Source organism: Aptenodytes patagonicus, chromosome 10 (assembly GCF_965638725.1).
Source record: "Aptenodytes patagonicus chromosome 10, bAptPat1.pri.cur, whole genome shotgun sequence".
NCBI classification, from domain to species: Eukaryota; Metazoa; Chordata; class Aves; order Sphenisciformes; family Spheniscidae; genus Aptenodytes; species Aptenodytes patagonicus.
Window position 1 is genome coordinate 3,915,147 of NC_134958.1, and position 14,017 is coordinate 3,929,163.

General features: G+C 42.0%; 1 protein-coding gene across 1 annotated transcript; it reads left to right on the top strand.

Annotated features, from left to right (window-relative positions):
• The first annotated feature begins 2,525 nt into the window (after positions 1–2,525).
• Positions 2,526–13,183, top strand: HDC (histidine decarboxylase). Its single transcript, XM_076348692.1, has 12 exons — positions 2,526–2,594; positions 3,441–3,613; positions 4,677–4,790; positions 6,186–6,308; positions 7,129–7,263; positions 8,228–8,371; positions 8,622–8,688; positions 9,524–9,686; positions 9,789–9,879; positions 11,058–11,156; positions 11,858–11,959; positions 12,161–13,183. Exons 1-12 carry the CDS (start codon positions 2,567–2,569, stop codon positions 12,917–12,919), a joined length of 1,998 nt encoding a protein of 665 aa, XP_076204807.1. The 5' UTR covers positions 2,526–2,566; the 3' UTR covers positions 12,920–13,183.
• The last annotated feature ends 834 nt before the right edge of the window (positions 13,184–14,017 follow it).

A 14,017-nucleotide genomic window follows, 5' to 3' on the forward strand; every position in this document is an offset into this window, starting at 1 on the left:
CCAAAAATAATCCTAAGATAATAAAAAATGGAAAATCTGTGGTGGTGGTTTTCAGAAGAATTATTTTCAAGGATATAATCACGCTCAGCTGGTACTAGGACTTGAAGCAAGCCTTGTGCTGTGACTAACTGGAAAATTTAGGGTTTTTTTCAGAAACTACCCATTATGTCACTAGCGAATGCAGGAACCAGTTAGTCATGTTAAATGTGCTGGTTAGGCATCGCTCCAATTGAATTACTCTGTGATCAAAACGACGTTTGTGTCCTCACATCCCACAAACGTAACTACACTTTAATCTCTGAACTCTTAATAACGATAAGAATTTTGGCGTTAATCTGAGTAGTGATAGTGGTAATGTGCACGTCCAAATGGAGAATTTCCCACGGTTTTGACGGCACAGACCTTTCTAGCAAACAATGAAAAGAACCTTTTCTATTCATTCTGCTTCCTGTGAGCAAATATTCTATTCCTCATGGTCTGTAACAAAATCCTTCCAAGTGCAGGGTAGCTATAACAAAAATTTATCGCCAGCAATATTTACCCTACCTGTAATTCATTACCACCTATTTTATTCTAGTTCCGAACGGGACCTGCTGTTTGTTCTCTTCTGCACAGAACGAGAAACCAACCTGATGAAACTATCACCTTTGAGCGAAGGCGTAGGGTATATGTCACATGGAATATTTGTTGTGTAGCTTAGCTCTGAAAACACTGTTAGAAGTATTGCTCCTTATTTGCTGTTCCAAACTGAAATCATAAATGTAATTAGCTGCCAGCTTTCTTTGAACAGACATCCATATATTAAAGTAACATATCAGTTATTTGTAATGAGCTAGAATCTCAGTTTTTGGGAACTCTCAGCTCTTTTTGAGTTGGTCCTGTGCCTGATGCCAGTCCCTTCTCGCCGCCTTTGTGCCCCTTTATGGTAGCATTTACAGTAAAGCCAAAGAGAGGTTCACAAATTGATGTCAAGTGTGTGGGCAGCTTGTTATTTTTTTCTGAATGTTTCCAGAGAAATGTGAGATAAAGCAGATGAATATGCATGTAGTATGGGTTTTTTCTGCACTTCTTGCTCTTCTTTCAATGCCTTTTTTAGAATTTTTTTTATTTCAGTATACTAATCTGATATGCTCGTGTCAGAGCATCTTTGTTACAATCTATGAAACAGTTCTTTCTCAAATATCTAATCGCAGCAGAAACTAGGAAAGGTTTTCACACTGTTCTGTAGAAAGTACGCTGTGGAGAAAGAGGTAACAACTTTCTAGAATAATGAGAGCGCGTAGGCTGCATTATAGTACATGAGGCAGAAAATCAAAGCTGCTCTGACAGCCAGTTCTCTTTGGTATGATGAGATCTGTCATGTATCAGACGAAGGGTCTGCCTAGCCTGGTATCCTGCCTCCAACAGGGCCAGCCCTAAGCAGGAGCCCAGGGTATAGCAAAAATAGGGCAAGCATATATTGTACTACGTAATAACTTCTCTTTCTGGTGCTTAGTCCGTAAGTCCTACCTCTCTCTTTTCCCAGGGCTGCCTGGTATCAGTGTAGAGCAAGCGAGTTCCTTCTGGTGAAGATAAGCGCCCAACGTTGAGTACAGTGTCAAAGGTCGTGCTGCCAAAGATAGGTCAGGATGTGTTTTCAGGTCCTAAAACTGGAACAAGGGGGAATCTACGTGGCTGTTCTTCCAAACCGAGAGCGATCCAGGTGGAGGACTTGGAGGAATTCTGGAGATACAAGGCCAAATCCCAGTGTTTATGCATATCATACATGAGAAAAGCAAGCCCGGTGGGGGGAAAAAAATGTGTTTTCCCAGCTCAGCAATTTAAGGTGATACCAGTGGAGGAACATCATCCTGCAGTGTAACCTGGTCGGATCTGGAAGGGTAGGAAATCCACAGAGAGGATCGTGCTGCTTCGTATTGCAGTTCTGGAACTGGCAATAGTTGTAATGCCTTTCCTTCTAGCAGCAAGGGACTGAGAGCATAGGGACTGAAGACTTGTGGGGATGCAGGTGTACTTTCTTCTTGGGAAAACTCAGTCCTACGATTCTTTAAGGAAAAAAAAAAAGAGTCCCCATCTGCAGTGTCAAATTTGTTATGTGCTGGTGCCTTGTTTTAATGACTACTGCTAACGCAGTGGTTCGGTGTGCTAGAGTAACATGGCTGCTTTTATTTGGTTTTGGAAGCTCTTGAGCTTTTTCTCCCCCACAAGTCTGATGTTAATGTGTCTTATATTCGTGACATGGATTACTGTGAGACTTCTGAAAGATTGTTTGAAAATGGGGAAGGGTTAGCGCAGAGGCAGCTCCTCTTAGAGATACACTATCATACACATCAAAAGAGCACAGATGAGAACATACGAGAGACTAAAAGCCCTCAGTTGGGAGGAGTTTATAGATAAACACTCACCAATAACCTGCCTACGTTAAACCTTTTCCAGAATGCGTGAGTCTGAGAGATAGAGGGAGCTATAAAGGGTGAAGCAGCTAGCAGGGCACCAGACCAAACTGCCCACAGCTCCTGAAAGGTCGTGGCCCAGGTTTGAAGAGGTGCTTTTAGAAGGAATCGGTATGGAGCCTGAGGAGTACAGACGGAGAGGTGAGTGATCCTCTGCTCTTGGAAATAGGTAGCGTTTGCTCACGGAGTTCAACTGTTGTAGGGCTGGGAGCGGTACCCAAAATTAGGATGGGCTATATACTCTTTATTTGCACGCATGTCCTTGAGACTTAGATCTGCTGAGGCTGAGACAAAAATGTGTCCCAGGGTTGAGATGAAATTAATGGATTTAGAGTCAGTGGATGACTTAGGCTTTTTGTTCTTACATTTAAAATACTGTGCGAAAGCTGCAAAACTGTGATTCTGAATAAACTTGTGCTAAGGGGTTATGCACAGCGGCTCTTCCCCGCTGACACCATGAAACTTCAGTGATGCTGGCACACTTCTGGAGATGGGGAGCAAACTTTGGTCCCAGGGCTGGAGGAGATTGCCTAAAAAGTGGAGAAAAGGTGTGGAGCTGTGCAGCGGTTTTCAGAGGATGCAAATGGGGCTATGCTATAACGACAGGGAAGCATGGGGCATTATGAAAATTTAATCTCTGAAGTGCAGTTTCAGCTAATCTGTAGGCAAGAAAATCTGTCTATCAGTAATCGAACAAACTGTACTTGTACCATGATTGTATTTTAAAGGTATGTTTGAACTATTCAATGACGACACTGAAATAACGCTGTGAATGTGTTCTGTCCCCATGAAGCCTGTTCTAGAAGCTGTGTCCCTACATTATTAGATGGGACAAGTAGGGTGTAAGAGGAAGGTTAGTTCCTGTGGCTGTCCTGGGAGCAGTATTCCAAGCCATGTCCAATGCTAATGACAGATTGCGTGAAGTGCTAGTACTACTGGTTAGTTTTCCCGCAATCGGAACTCAAAGCGCTGGTTTGCCTCTTCCAGGGAAGGAGATGGTGGATTACATTTGCCAGTACCTGAGCAATGTGAGAGAGAGACGGGTGACTCCTGATGTACAGCCAGGTTACATGAGAGCCCAGTTGCCGGATTCTGCCCCAATGGACCCAGACAGCTGGGACAACATCTTTGGAGATATAGAGAAGATTATTATGCCCGGGGTAAGAAATAAAGTATAATCACGACAGGAAAAAGCCGTTACTGTCTGGGGTGAACACCAAATCCTGGGAATGCACAGGTTCTGCAGAACATTTATCTAAATAAGCACCCAAAATGTAGAGTAAGTCTCGCAGACATTATGTCCACAGCAGGATTCTGGAGATTACTGTTGTGTTCCTAACTACAATTTTAGGGGATAGACTGAATGTATTTTTGAAGTATTTTATACATTAAGAATAACTCACGTTTGCTTAGAGGGAAATCAACGATTTTCTGACACTGGTGAATTTAGCTTCACAAGGCCTCTACCTGCTGAACTGGGTCATCTCAATTTCAGAGATGTGGAAACTCAGGCACAGCAAGGTGAAACATCTCTTGGCCAAGGTCATGTACATATAAGACTTGTCTCCTGCTCTTTGAATGTAAAGGTCTCCTTCCTCTTGTACATAAATACTGCAGATTCTGCTAAGGGAGTTCATATTACCTAATTAAACATTTTATGTAAGAAGCTGTTTCAAAGTCTATTTTTAAATTTTCTATATAGATGTTTGCAGAAACTTGGGCTGATGTAGGAGACGTATTCACATTAAACATGCTTACGCTGGTGTCCCACATACAAGCTCCTTCAGGTGTGTAGAGGGGGGCTATACAATTGTAAATTGCTGCGTGGAGCTAAAGGCAAGCTGTTGTTTGACAAAATGAGTAAGAGCAACTTTGTTGCAAGGACTCCCCTTATAAAGATAAATATTTTGATAAATATTTCTGACTGTTTTGCAATGTTCAAAAGACCATTCTTTCCTGTTCAGGATCTTTGTCTGCCTGTTTAATTCAGATAAATGCTTTTGCTATAACTTGGAATTTATCTAATAACGACACAGTGTTATCATTTGCTAGTGCTACACTCCCGTTGATATTATCTCTGTAGCTTTCTGCTGGCAGATCTATAATTGCACATACTATGTTGCTGTGATCCTTTTCCATCACTTTAAACAGATGCTAATCACTACATCTCGTGCAGAATTTTGTGACATTTTCAGACTTAACTTCTAGATAATTTTGTTCTAGGTAGTCCATTGGCAAAGTCCACACATGCATGCCTACTTTCCAGCTCTTACTTCCTGGCCTTCACTCCTTGGAGATATGTTGGCTGATGCAATTAACTGCTTGGGATTCACATGGGTAATTTTTTGTTGTTGTTGTTATTTTAGATATTAATCTCCTGGGTGTATTATGCAGGAGCAGATCATAGTCATTCTTTCTTGTTCTGTGAGTCAGTATAATTATTTACTTTAACCAAGTATATGTTGTTTGCATAAGTGAAAAATATCACTTGGAAAAAAAAAATAGAATATATAAGAGCAAACATTACATAGTAGTAAGAGGTGAATGAAGAAAATATACCACTAGGAATGTCTGTTTTCTAATTCTTTGCATATTCCACTGTGAGCATTGTTCCCTGTTGTCTAGTCTCAGCGCCAAGACTGTTACACAAGCACTGCAGGCAATAGAGCAGCCACCATCCGTGACTGCAGGCTCCATTCCAGTTCTCCTGCTCCTTTGAGAGAACACATTTCCTATTTTTCCTCTTCTGAAAATAATTGTTTGGTGGCCTGTCCCAGAATATCCAAGTATTTTGTATCCTCCTGCAGCAGTTACACAGTGCTACTTGGTTATGACTCTACATACCTCAGTAGCGTTCTGAAGCCAATGTTTTCCCCAGTGGTGAAGTTGCCCAGATTTTTAGACATGTGTCTCCGTGTAAGAAAGCAGTAGATGCTCATAAACCTATAAGAAATTGATGGTTATGGTCTCCAGGTAGTTGTATCAGATTAGCTCACTGCATACACAGAAACATCCATTTCCATGCCCTCAACCTAGTCTTGATAGATTTCTGTTAAATTTGCAATGTAAACGATTCTTTCGTAAGTGGAAAGCTGGACACTGCAGAACAGCTTTCATCTTTCTTTTGCCGCTCTTCAGAAGGCCTCCCTTAACTCTCAGTTGGAAGACGGACCAGTGCCCTTTCTCTTTAGGGACCAAGAGCGTGTCCTTGTGTGGTGAATTGCAGTTCCATGGTTTTGTCTCAAATGGCTCATTGTGATTTTTTTTTTTTTTTTTAATAACTCTAAAATTATTGATAGTTTAGAAGCTCAACACTGAGGTGATGCAGGTAATCTGGAGAGAGAATTTTAAGGAGGTTGGTGAGAGTCTCTCTATTTGGTGTTCCAAGAGAGCAACTGGTAATGAGCAAGGTACCCGGAGCTCACCCTCAACTGCAACCTTAACATAGAGGTCTGTATTACAGAACTCATCAAGCAACATAGTTTTTATTACAATAGCGTTGTGTTCTGCTAGGTATGGGCCATAGTATTGCACAGTTAGCTGCTTATATATCCAATGCTAGAAAGCTTGTCTTCTGCCTTTGTTGCATCTAGGTGAGACTTCTCCCGAGGCAATTAAAAAGTGTTAATAGCTATTGATTAAAATGTGATACGTCGTTTACTCTAAGGGTTATACTCCTACTGTGTTTGCAGGGTGAATTACAGCCTGACTCTCTTTTTTTGATTTTTCTAGGCCTCCAGTCCAGCCTGTACAGAACTGGAAATGAATGTGATGGATTGGTTGGCTAAAATGCTGGGCCTTCCAGATAAATTCCTGCACCACCATCCCGACAGTGTGGGCGGAGGGGTATTACAGGTAGGGGAGACCAGAGGTGGCCTCACCAACATTTTGTTTTCACCCAGGTGAACTTCCCTCTGGGTGATAGTTTTCCTGGAGGCAAAAATCAACAGGATTTGCTCTATGGGTCTGAATAAAGACAAATCCCAATTTGACATTACTTTCCCAGATTTTAGTATTAAATATAGAAGATTACAGAATAGGAATTGCTGTTGCTTTTAGTCCTAATTGTGTTATGGTACTCTTGTGGCCTTACTAAGGTTAAATGAGAGTCAGATTTGGTTTCTTCAGTCTGTTTCACACCGCTAAATTATTCACTAAAGTGATTCTTACATAATTAAAGAAGGAATCCTTGTCACTCTCCTTCTGCCAGCAGTCCTCAGCCACACAAGAAATTATTCTTCCTTTTTCTCACGTCTGCTTTGTGTCTCTGAGAGTTGCAAGATCAAGGCCTGAAGCTTTACCTCCTTTCATAAGGCCTAAGCAAGTGTCCCCTGCAGTCAGTGCTGAGGCTCTGTCTTGTTATAAGGAGCTTTGCTCAGGTTTGTGATTTTTATGGGAGGTACTACGTTTTAGCTGCAGAAGAACAAAAGGAAAATGTGATTTATTTACTCCCCCCAACTCGGTCCTGCACGTTAAAAATAGGTAAAAGGCTTTGTTTTGTGTTGCTGGCCCAGAGAGCTGCTCATCAGCGAGTGACTTTCCACTGCATCCCAGAAAAGTGGTAGTTGAAGTAAAAGAGGGGGTGGGCAGCTGAGCGCTCCGATGACTTCAGTAAATCCCTGAGGAGAGCAATGAAGTAGCAGTATGTTGCAGTAAATGAGCAATGTCTTTGCAGAGCACTGTGAGTGAATCAACCCTGGTTGCACTGCTAGCAGCGAGGAAAAACAAAATTCTGGAGATGAAGCTTTCTGAGCCAGACGCTGATGAGTCCTCACTCAATTCTCGCCTCATCGCTTATGCGTCTGATCAAGTAGGTTCTTATGGTTACAAAGAAAACAAACTCGCTTCTGCTGTCTCACCCAGACCGTACAATGTGAGCTCGCGTTTCTGTACCAAGAGAAAAAGGCAAACGTGAATGCCTCACAGGCATGAACGCATCCCTCTAACGTTGCTTTCTGCAGATGGGGAAACGAAATCGGTGTGAGATGAGGATTTGTAGGGTCCCAGCAGTCCTCAGGAGGCTGTTTCACGTGACTCCGTTTCTGCACGTCCTTCCTGTTTTTCACAAAGCCTTACTCCAGTAACTAGGCGCTGGTCTCACCCGGCTTGAGCTCTCGTTTCCTCACAGCCTCCTTCCACTCGGAGAGAGGCGCGCTCGGGGCGTTGCCTCAGTGCCGCTCCTGGTTGCGGTCTCCGCTCTAGGCCCCTGTGCTTGTTCTTGGAGGAAACGTCTACGCAGTACTGTGACTGCCTGCAAACCTCTTCGGTCCTTGGACTCCTGAACTGAACAGTCGCATTCCCCTGTGGAAACGGCAACAGGAGAGACACTCGTGCTGGTTCTCTCCTAGTATAACTTAGAGGGCTGTTTCTTGTGAGGGGTTTTGGTCTACCCCAGCCCAGAAGTAGGTACGCTTCAGGTGTTTTTATCTTCTTATGGCAGGGAGGAGGGAATAAACTGAGCTTGATCCATTTCTAGAGGGTCCTTTGAGATCTGAGTTTTGATAAATGGCCCTCCAAACACAAGGTAAGGATGCCAATTATTACATTTTAGAGACCAGTACCCAAATAAATGGAGCATATGCCTTCCTTGGAATTACAGTGTATTATTTCTTTTAGTTATTCACAAAGAAGAAACTTTCAGACTTGTATTAATATGGATTATAATAAGGATTTTATCTCTGCTTTTCTTGCAACCACTGTCTTTTATAAGGCCATAACTTATCACAGCTGTTCAGCCTCACAGCTTGCTTTCTTACTGTTTCTTTTCTTTAAAGGCGCATTCTTCTGTAGAAAAGGCTGGCTTGATTTCTCTTGTGAAGATGAAATTTCTGCCTGTGGATGAGAACTTTTCCCTCAGAGGTGAAACTTTGAAGAAAGCCGTTGCAGAAGACAGGAAGAAAGGCCTAGTGCCGGTCTTTGTATGTTCAACTTTCTGGTTGGGGGTATTGACAGAGTGTTGTATTCTTAATGTCAACATAAAACTACAGCTGAAACATTTGTCGTGTTAAAATACATTAGCTGAAGGTTAAAATGTACACAAGAATTCCTATTTTATTGAACAAAAAAATTTTAATATCATTTCGACTGTAGGTGATAGCCTCTCCACTTTTAAAGTGTTGCATCCATTTATTAAAACAATGCCATCTTAACAGGTTTGTTTTCTTCTAGGTTTGTGCAACTTTGGGTACCACTGGTGTCTGTGCTTTTGACAATCTCGCAGAATTGGGTCCAATTTGTAAGTATCTTTTTGTCCTGATTTTAAATTATGATAGCACAGAAAAGAGAGTATGAGAATTTTTCATGCCAAAACCAAGGAGAGTAGAAACACTGATCAGCTGACTTTTTCAGATGTGTCTCAAAGATCGGTGGAGTCAGCACAAGACTTTGCAGTGATTTCTGTTGAGATTTAGATTAGGATGCTAAAATACATTCTATTGAAGATGGATGAAATTTGTCAACTGATAAATCTTTAATGTGATTATTCAGGGAATGCAGACTGTACAGGACAGAGTGCAGTACTTTTGTAGGATGGATACATAAATATTTAACCTAGCAAAGGAGTTTTGAAGGCAGTGTTTGGTAGGACATCCTTTGTAGCCACCGGTTCAATAGGTAAATTTGACATGGTTGCAGATTCTATTCCAGCATAAATTCTGCCGAGTAGCTGCTGAAGACCTGCGGCGCTTTCTCTTATGGGTTGGAGTGTGGCTTCTATCTCTGGGTCCTTTTTGCTTGCCACCGCGTCTTTATTCTAGCTTCGTGCAACTGCGTTGTGCTGGGGAAATTCACTTACTAAAAAGGCAGGTGGCAGAAATCAAACGTTAAAAAGGCGCACTCATATGAAATATGGAATAGTGAATTTTGTTACAGAGTCCATCTGATTTCAGCATTATCCTCTATTTTGGGGTTCTGGATCCACAGCTTTAGAATAAAACTAGATTGTCTTGCTTGCTATTTTTGTTGTCAGCCTGTCCGCCTCCAGCAAAAACATGCACCTAGTTTTCAGAGAGGAGATTAAGCATGTACCTTGATTCCTTGTGTCCCTTACTTAACAACTTCAATTCCAACAGGTGATGCTGAGGGACTCTGGCTTCATATTGATGCTGCATATGCAGGAACAGCATTTGTATGTCCTGAATTTCGATTGTTCTTGGATGGAATTGAATATGCAGATTCCTTTACTTTTAACCCTTCTAAATGGATGATGGTTCATTTTGACTGCACTGGATTTTGGTGAGTAAAGGCAAAACACAATGCCAAAAAGATAACATGCAAATTGCAAAGTCTTTCTCTGCACAATTCTTTGCTAAATACGGTTCATTCTACAATTGATAGGGTTAAAGATAAATACAAGTTACATCAAACCTTCAGTGTTAACCCTGTCTACCTCAGACATCCCAATTCAGGAGCCGCTGTTGATTTCATGGTAAGTTGTTATTTGAGTTGACATTTTAAATTGCCTATAAAATGTTCAAACAGAATGCGAAATTCCTCACACCCTGGAGTGTGCTTATTTTATAGCTGGTCTTATTACATAAAAGCATAAAACCAATTATACTGAGATTCTAATGCAGATTAAATAGTAAAATTTTGAAGTGAGCCCTGGTTATGAAAATTAATTATAAAATTGCGTTCCGATATAGAGATTGAAGTACTTAAGATCTTTACACAGGTGGGGATCCAGCCTTGCCGCCTTAGTTAGAAGGCTCATTTCTGTGCATCGTGTTGCTGAAGTAATTCCTACTGATGGCATTTTGGCTGGTTTTCCTTGTATCTCTGATATGTAATAAAAAAGAGAAAGGAGTAAGCAATGGAAACACCGTGCTCTGAAACAGCAGTAGAATGAATTAAGGCTTTCTTCAGATTAAGGTATTCACAGGAGAGCTAAAAGGCATTTCTCTTTAGATGCATCTTACAGCAGATTTCAGTCCAGTAAAACAAAAGAATATTCACTGCCAATTGTTTCTGCTATGATCTCACCCTAGTCCTGAAAAGATAATTGTTTTCTTGAAATCAATAGTGCTTTTCACTAGAGAACGTGAGGCGGGGGGGGGGATATATATCAATGAGTCCCTCTTGTGGTTAAATAGGACCCTGCATGTAACTGTGTAGCTCCCTAGAAGTATTCCTTTACACGTTTTGTCACTCTTTTCCACCCCTGGAAGGGTCTACCCCTACATCAACTCCCGCTATTTATAGTTGATCTGGGAAAACGTTCAGGATGGCACTTAAATATGCAAATTATAGGAACTGAAGTGAGCACTCAGTCCTAAACTGTAAATGGACACATCTTAAATTGACAATGCTCTTTAAATGCAAAAAGGTTTTGTTATTAGCTGGTAATTAACTAAAAATTCTAAGCGTACCTAGGCCACGGATTAAGAAGAATAGCCAAAATCTTATTTTTGCAAATAATTGAAAAATACGTAGACATAGTGTTTCTTTGATGGCTATTTCCTAGGCTTAGCAGATTTTCAGTAATAGGAAATTATTTGTGTCAGCGGAGATTTCTGACCTGAGTCTGAAGCAACAGAGGTAGCAGTGTAAGGGGACACTCCTGTCTGATGTTTTCGCACCCGCTGACACACCGTTGTGTTTTCACAGCACTGGCAAATTCCACTGAGTCGTCGATTTCGTTCTTTGAAGCTGTGGTTTGTGATCCGTTCATTTGGGGTGAAAAAGCTTCAAGCTCATGTCCGACATGTACGTGAACTAACAATGCGAGCATAAATGTATTATGTTCATTTATTGGTAGCCGAGTTTAATAAATTCTGTGATGCAAAGATGAGTAACGCAAATCCTCTCGCACACAAAGCTTGCGTGTGAACGCTAAATGTGTGCTGATTTTACTCTTAAGCGATCTGTAAAGATCGACTGCGTAGACAAAAGATTTCCTGTACCCTTCTTGGAAGCAATAGGCAATGGAAAGCGGCTCGGTAAGTCGATGCCTTCCGCACATTGCGGAGTACTGATCTGTAGAAGCTTTCTTTGAGGCAAAGGGGCAGCTGTTTGGGAGGCAGGCTGCGATGGCTGGCTGGACCCAGCGCTATGAAAATTTACAGGCTTAAGTCTTTGATGGGGTGCAAATACAAGGGATCATATTGTGGATCAACGGTTGCCGCAAAAGGACTCTAATCTGAGAAGGCACGTTCTGTTTTCAAAGCTGCTTCTAGAAAATTCCTATGTATAGTCTAGTTACTCTTGTTCACTGTCAAGGGTTTGGGCAAATAGAGACAGACTTTAAAATTTTTAGCTTTGTTGTCATTCTTCTGTTTGCTGCCATTCATGCACTGGAATGATGTGTTTTAGTAAGGAAAGGAATTCTTTTTAACTGCTTAATTTAGTGTCTTACAGTGGGTTTGTGACAAACCAATACATAACTACTTTTTTTTCCTTAATTACAGGGTACTGAAACAGCCAAATTCTTTGAATCGTTGGTTAAAAGTGATCCGCTCTTTGAAATTCCTGCCAAGAGACATCTTGGACTGGTTGTATTTCGTTTAAAGGTAAAGATTGGGCCTTTTGCATGTCTCTTTGGAATGAATTGACCACAGCTGATCTCTCCCCAGACATTAAGAACTGTAAATAAACTTTCATCTAAGAATTTGTAACGCTGGAATTCTTACGGAGATGTTTGGATGTCACTGGAAATTCTAACTATAGGGTTTTTTTTGTGTTTTTTTTTTTCTTATTCATATTTAAAACAGGGTCCCAACTGGCTGACAGAAAAACTCCTGAAAGAACTAAGCAGTTCTGGCAGGCTCTTCCTTATTCCAGCAACCATTCACGACAAGTTCATCATTCGCTTTACTGTAACATCTCAGTTCACAACCAGGGAAGACATTCTGCAAGACTGGAACATCATTCAACACACTGCAGCCCAAATCGTTAGCCAGAATTATGGGTTGCACTGCATCAATTCTGGTGATGGGGCAAGAATCCCGAATATGATAGTTAAGCCTCGTTCTGATGCCATTAGTAGTGCTTCTCAGCTTTATCTAGATGGAGGAAAATACAAAACACCTCCCAGAAAAATAGTAGTTCAGCCTAAGAAGTTAGCAGCAAGTCCCAGTACGTGCGTGATTAGTCAACAAATGAAAGGTCAAGGGGATCCTCTAGATGACTGTTTTCCAGAAGATGTCCAAGGTGTTACCAAACATAAGTTAACCTCTTTTTTATTCAGTTATTTATCTGTTCAAGGCAAGAAAAAGACAGCACGTTCCCTTAGCTGCAACAGTGTGCCAGTGACTGGTGGTCTTGAGCAGTGTAACCCCAAAGCAGCAGCCACCGACAAGGAGTCTCACGCAAACACCAGAATTCTTTCCAGGCTGCCTGAAGAGGTGATGATGCTTAAAAAAAGTGCCTTCAAAAAACTAATTAAGTTCTACAGCGTCCCAAGCTTTCCGGAGTGTAGCATTCAGTGTGGCCTTCAGCTGCCTTGTTGTCCTCTGCAAGCCATTGTTTAACAAGTGAAAGAGGTTGGTGCTTAAGACCGCTCCAGGTAGAAAGAGAACCAAAGTTTGCTTATTCGTATGCAATACTATGTGTTATTTTGTTCAACATGTGAGCAGTGGCAATGACCACTGAGAAAATCCCTGTGCTTTTACTGGTGGAAGCCTCGTGTATTTATAGATTAAAACGTCAAATAAATCTCATAGGCATATAACATGAAACTCTCTGGTTTGTAGACTGTGGTAAAGAAAATGCCAATTTCTGCCTTATCACTCCTGGTAACGGACAGTTTCTGGCTGGTAGGCTAGAACCATTTTGACAAAATATGCTGGCCTCAGTAGGGGGTAAACAATTTAGCGTTCTATTTGCACCATTGACTTTTTTTTTTTTCAATACCTTGACTTAAACTCTTTAGGCTGCTGTGAGGATCTGTGTGTGCAGGCAATGCCAACATCAATTCTGAACTGTGCAAAAAGAAGGATGTAACCTCTTGTGCCGGTTTTGGCTGGGATGGAGTTAATTTTCTTCACAGTAGCTGGTACAGGGCTGTGTTTTGGATTTGTGCTGGAAACGGTGTTGATAACCCAGGGATGTTTCCGTTATTGCTGAGCAGTGCTGACACAGAGTCAAGGCCTTTTCTGCCTCTCACCCCACCCCACCAGCGAGGAGGCTGGGGGGGGGGCGGGGGGGGGGGGGGGGGGCAAGAATTTGGGAGGGGACACGGCCGGGACAGCTGACCCCAACTGACCCAAGGGATATCCCACACCATATGACGTCATGCTCAGCATAGAAAGCTGGGGGAAGAAGGAGAAAAGGGGGGACGTTCAGAGTGATGGCGTTTGTCTTCCCAAGTCACCGTTAGGCGTGATGGAGCCCTGCTGTCCTGGGGATGGCTGAACACCTGCCTGCCCATGGGAAGGAGTGAAGGAATTCCTTGTTTTGCTTTGCTTGCGTGTGCAGCTTTTGCTTTACTGCTATTAAACTGTCTTTATCTCAACCCACGAGTTTTCTCACTATTACTCTTCCGATTCTGTCGCCCATCCCACCAGGGTGGTTGGGGGGTAAGCGAGCGGCTCTGTGGTGCTTAGTTGCCGGCTGGGGTTAAACCCTGA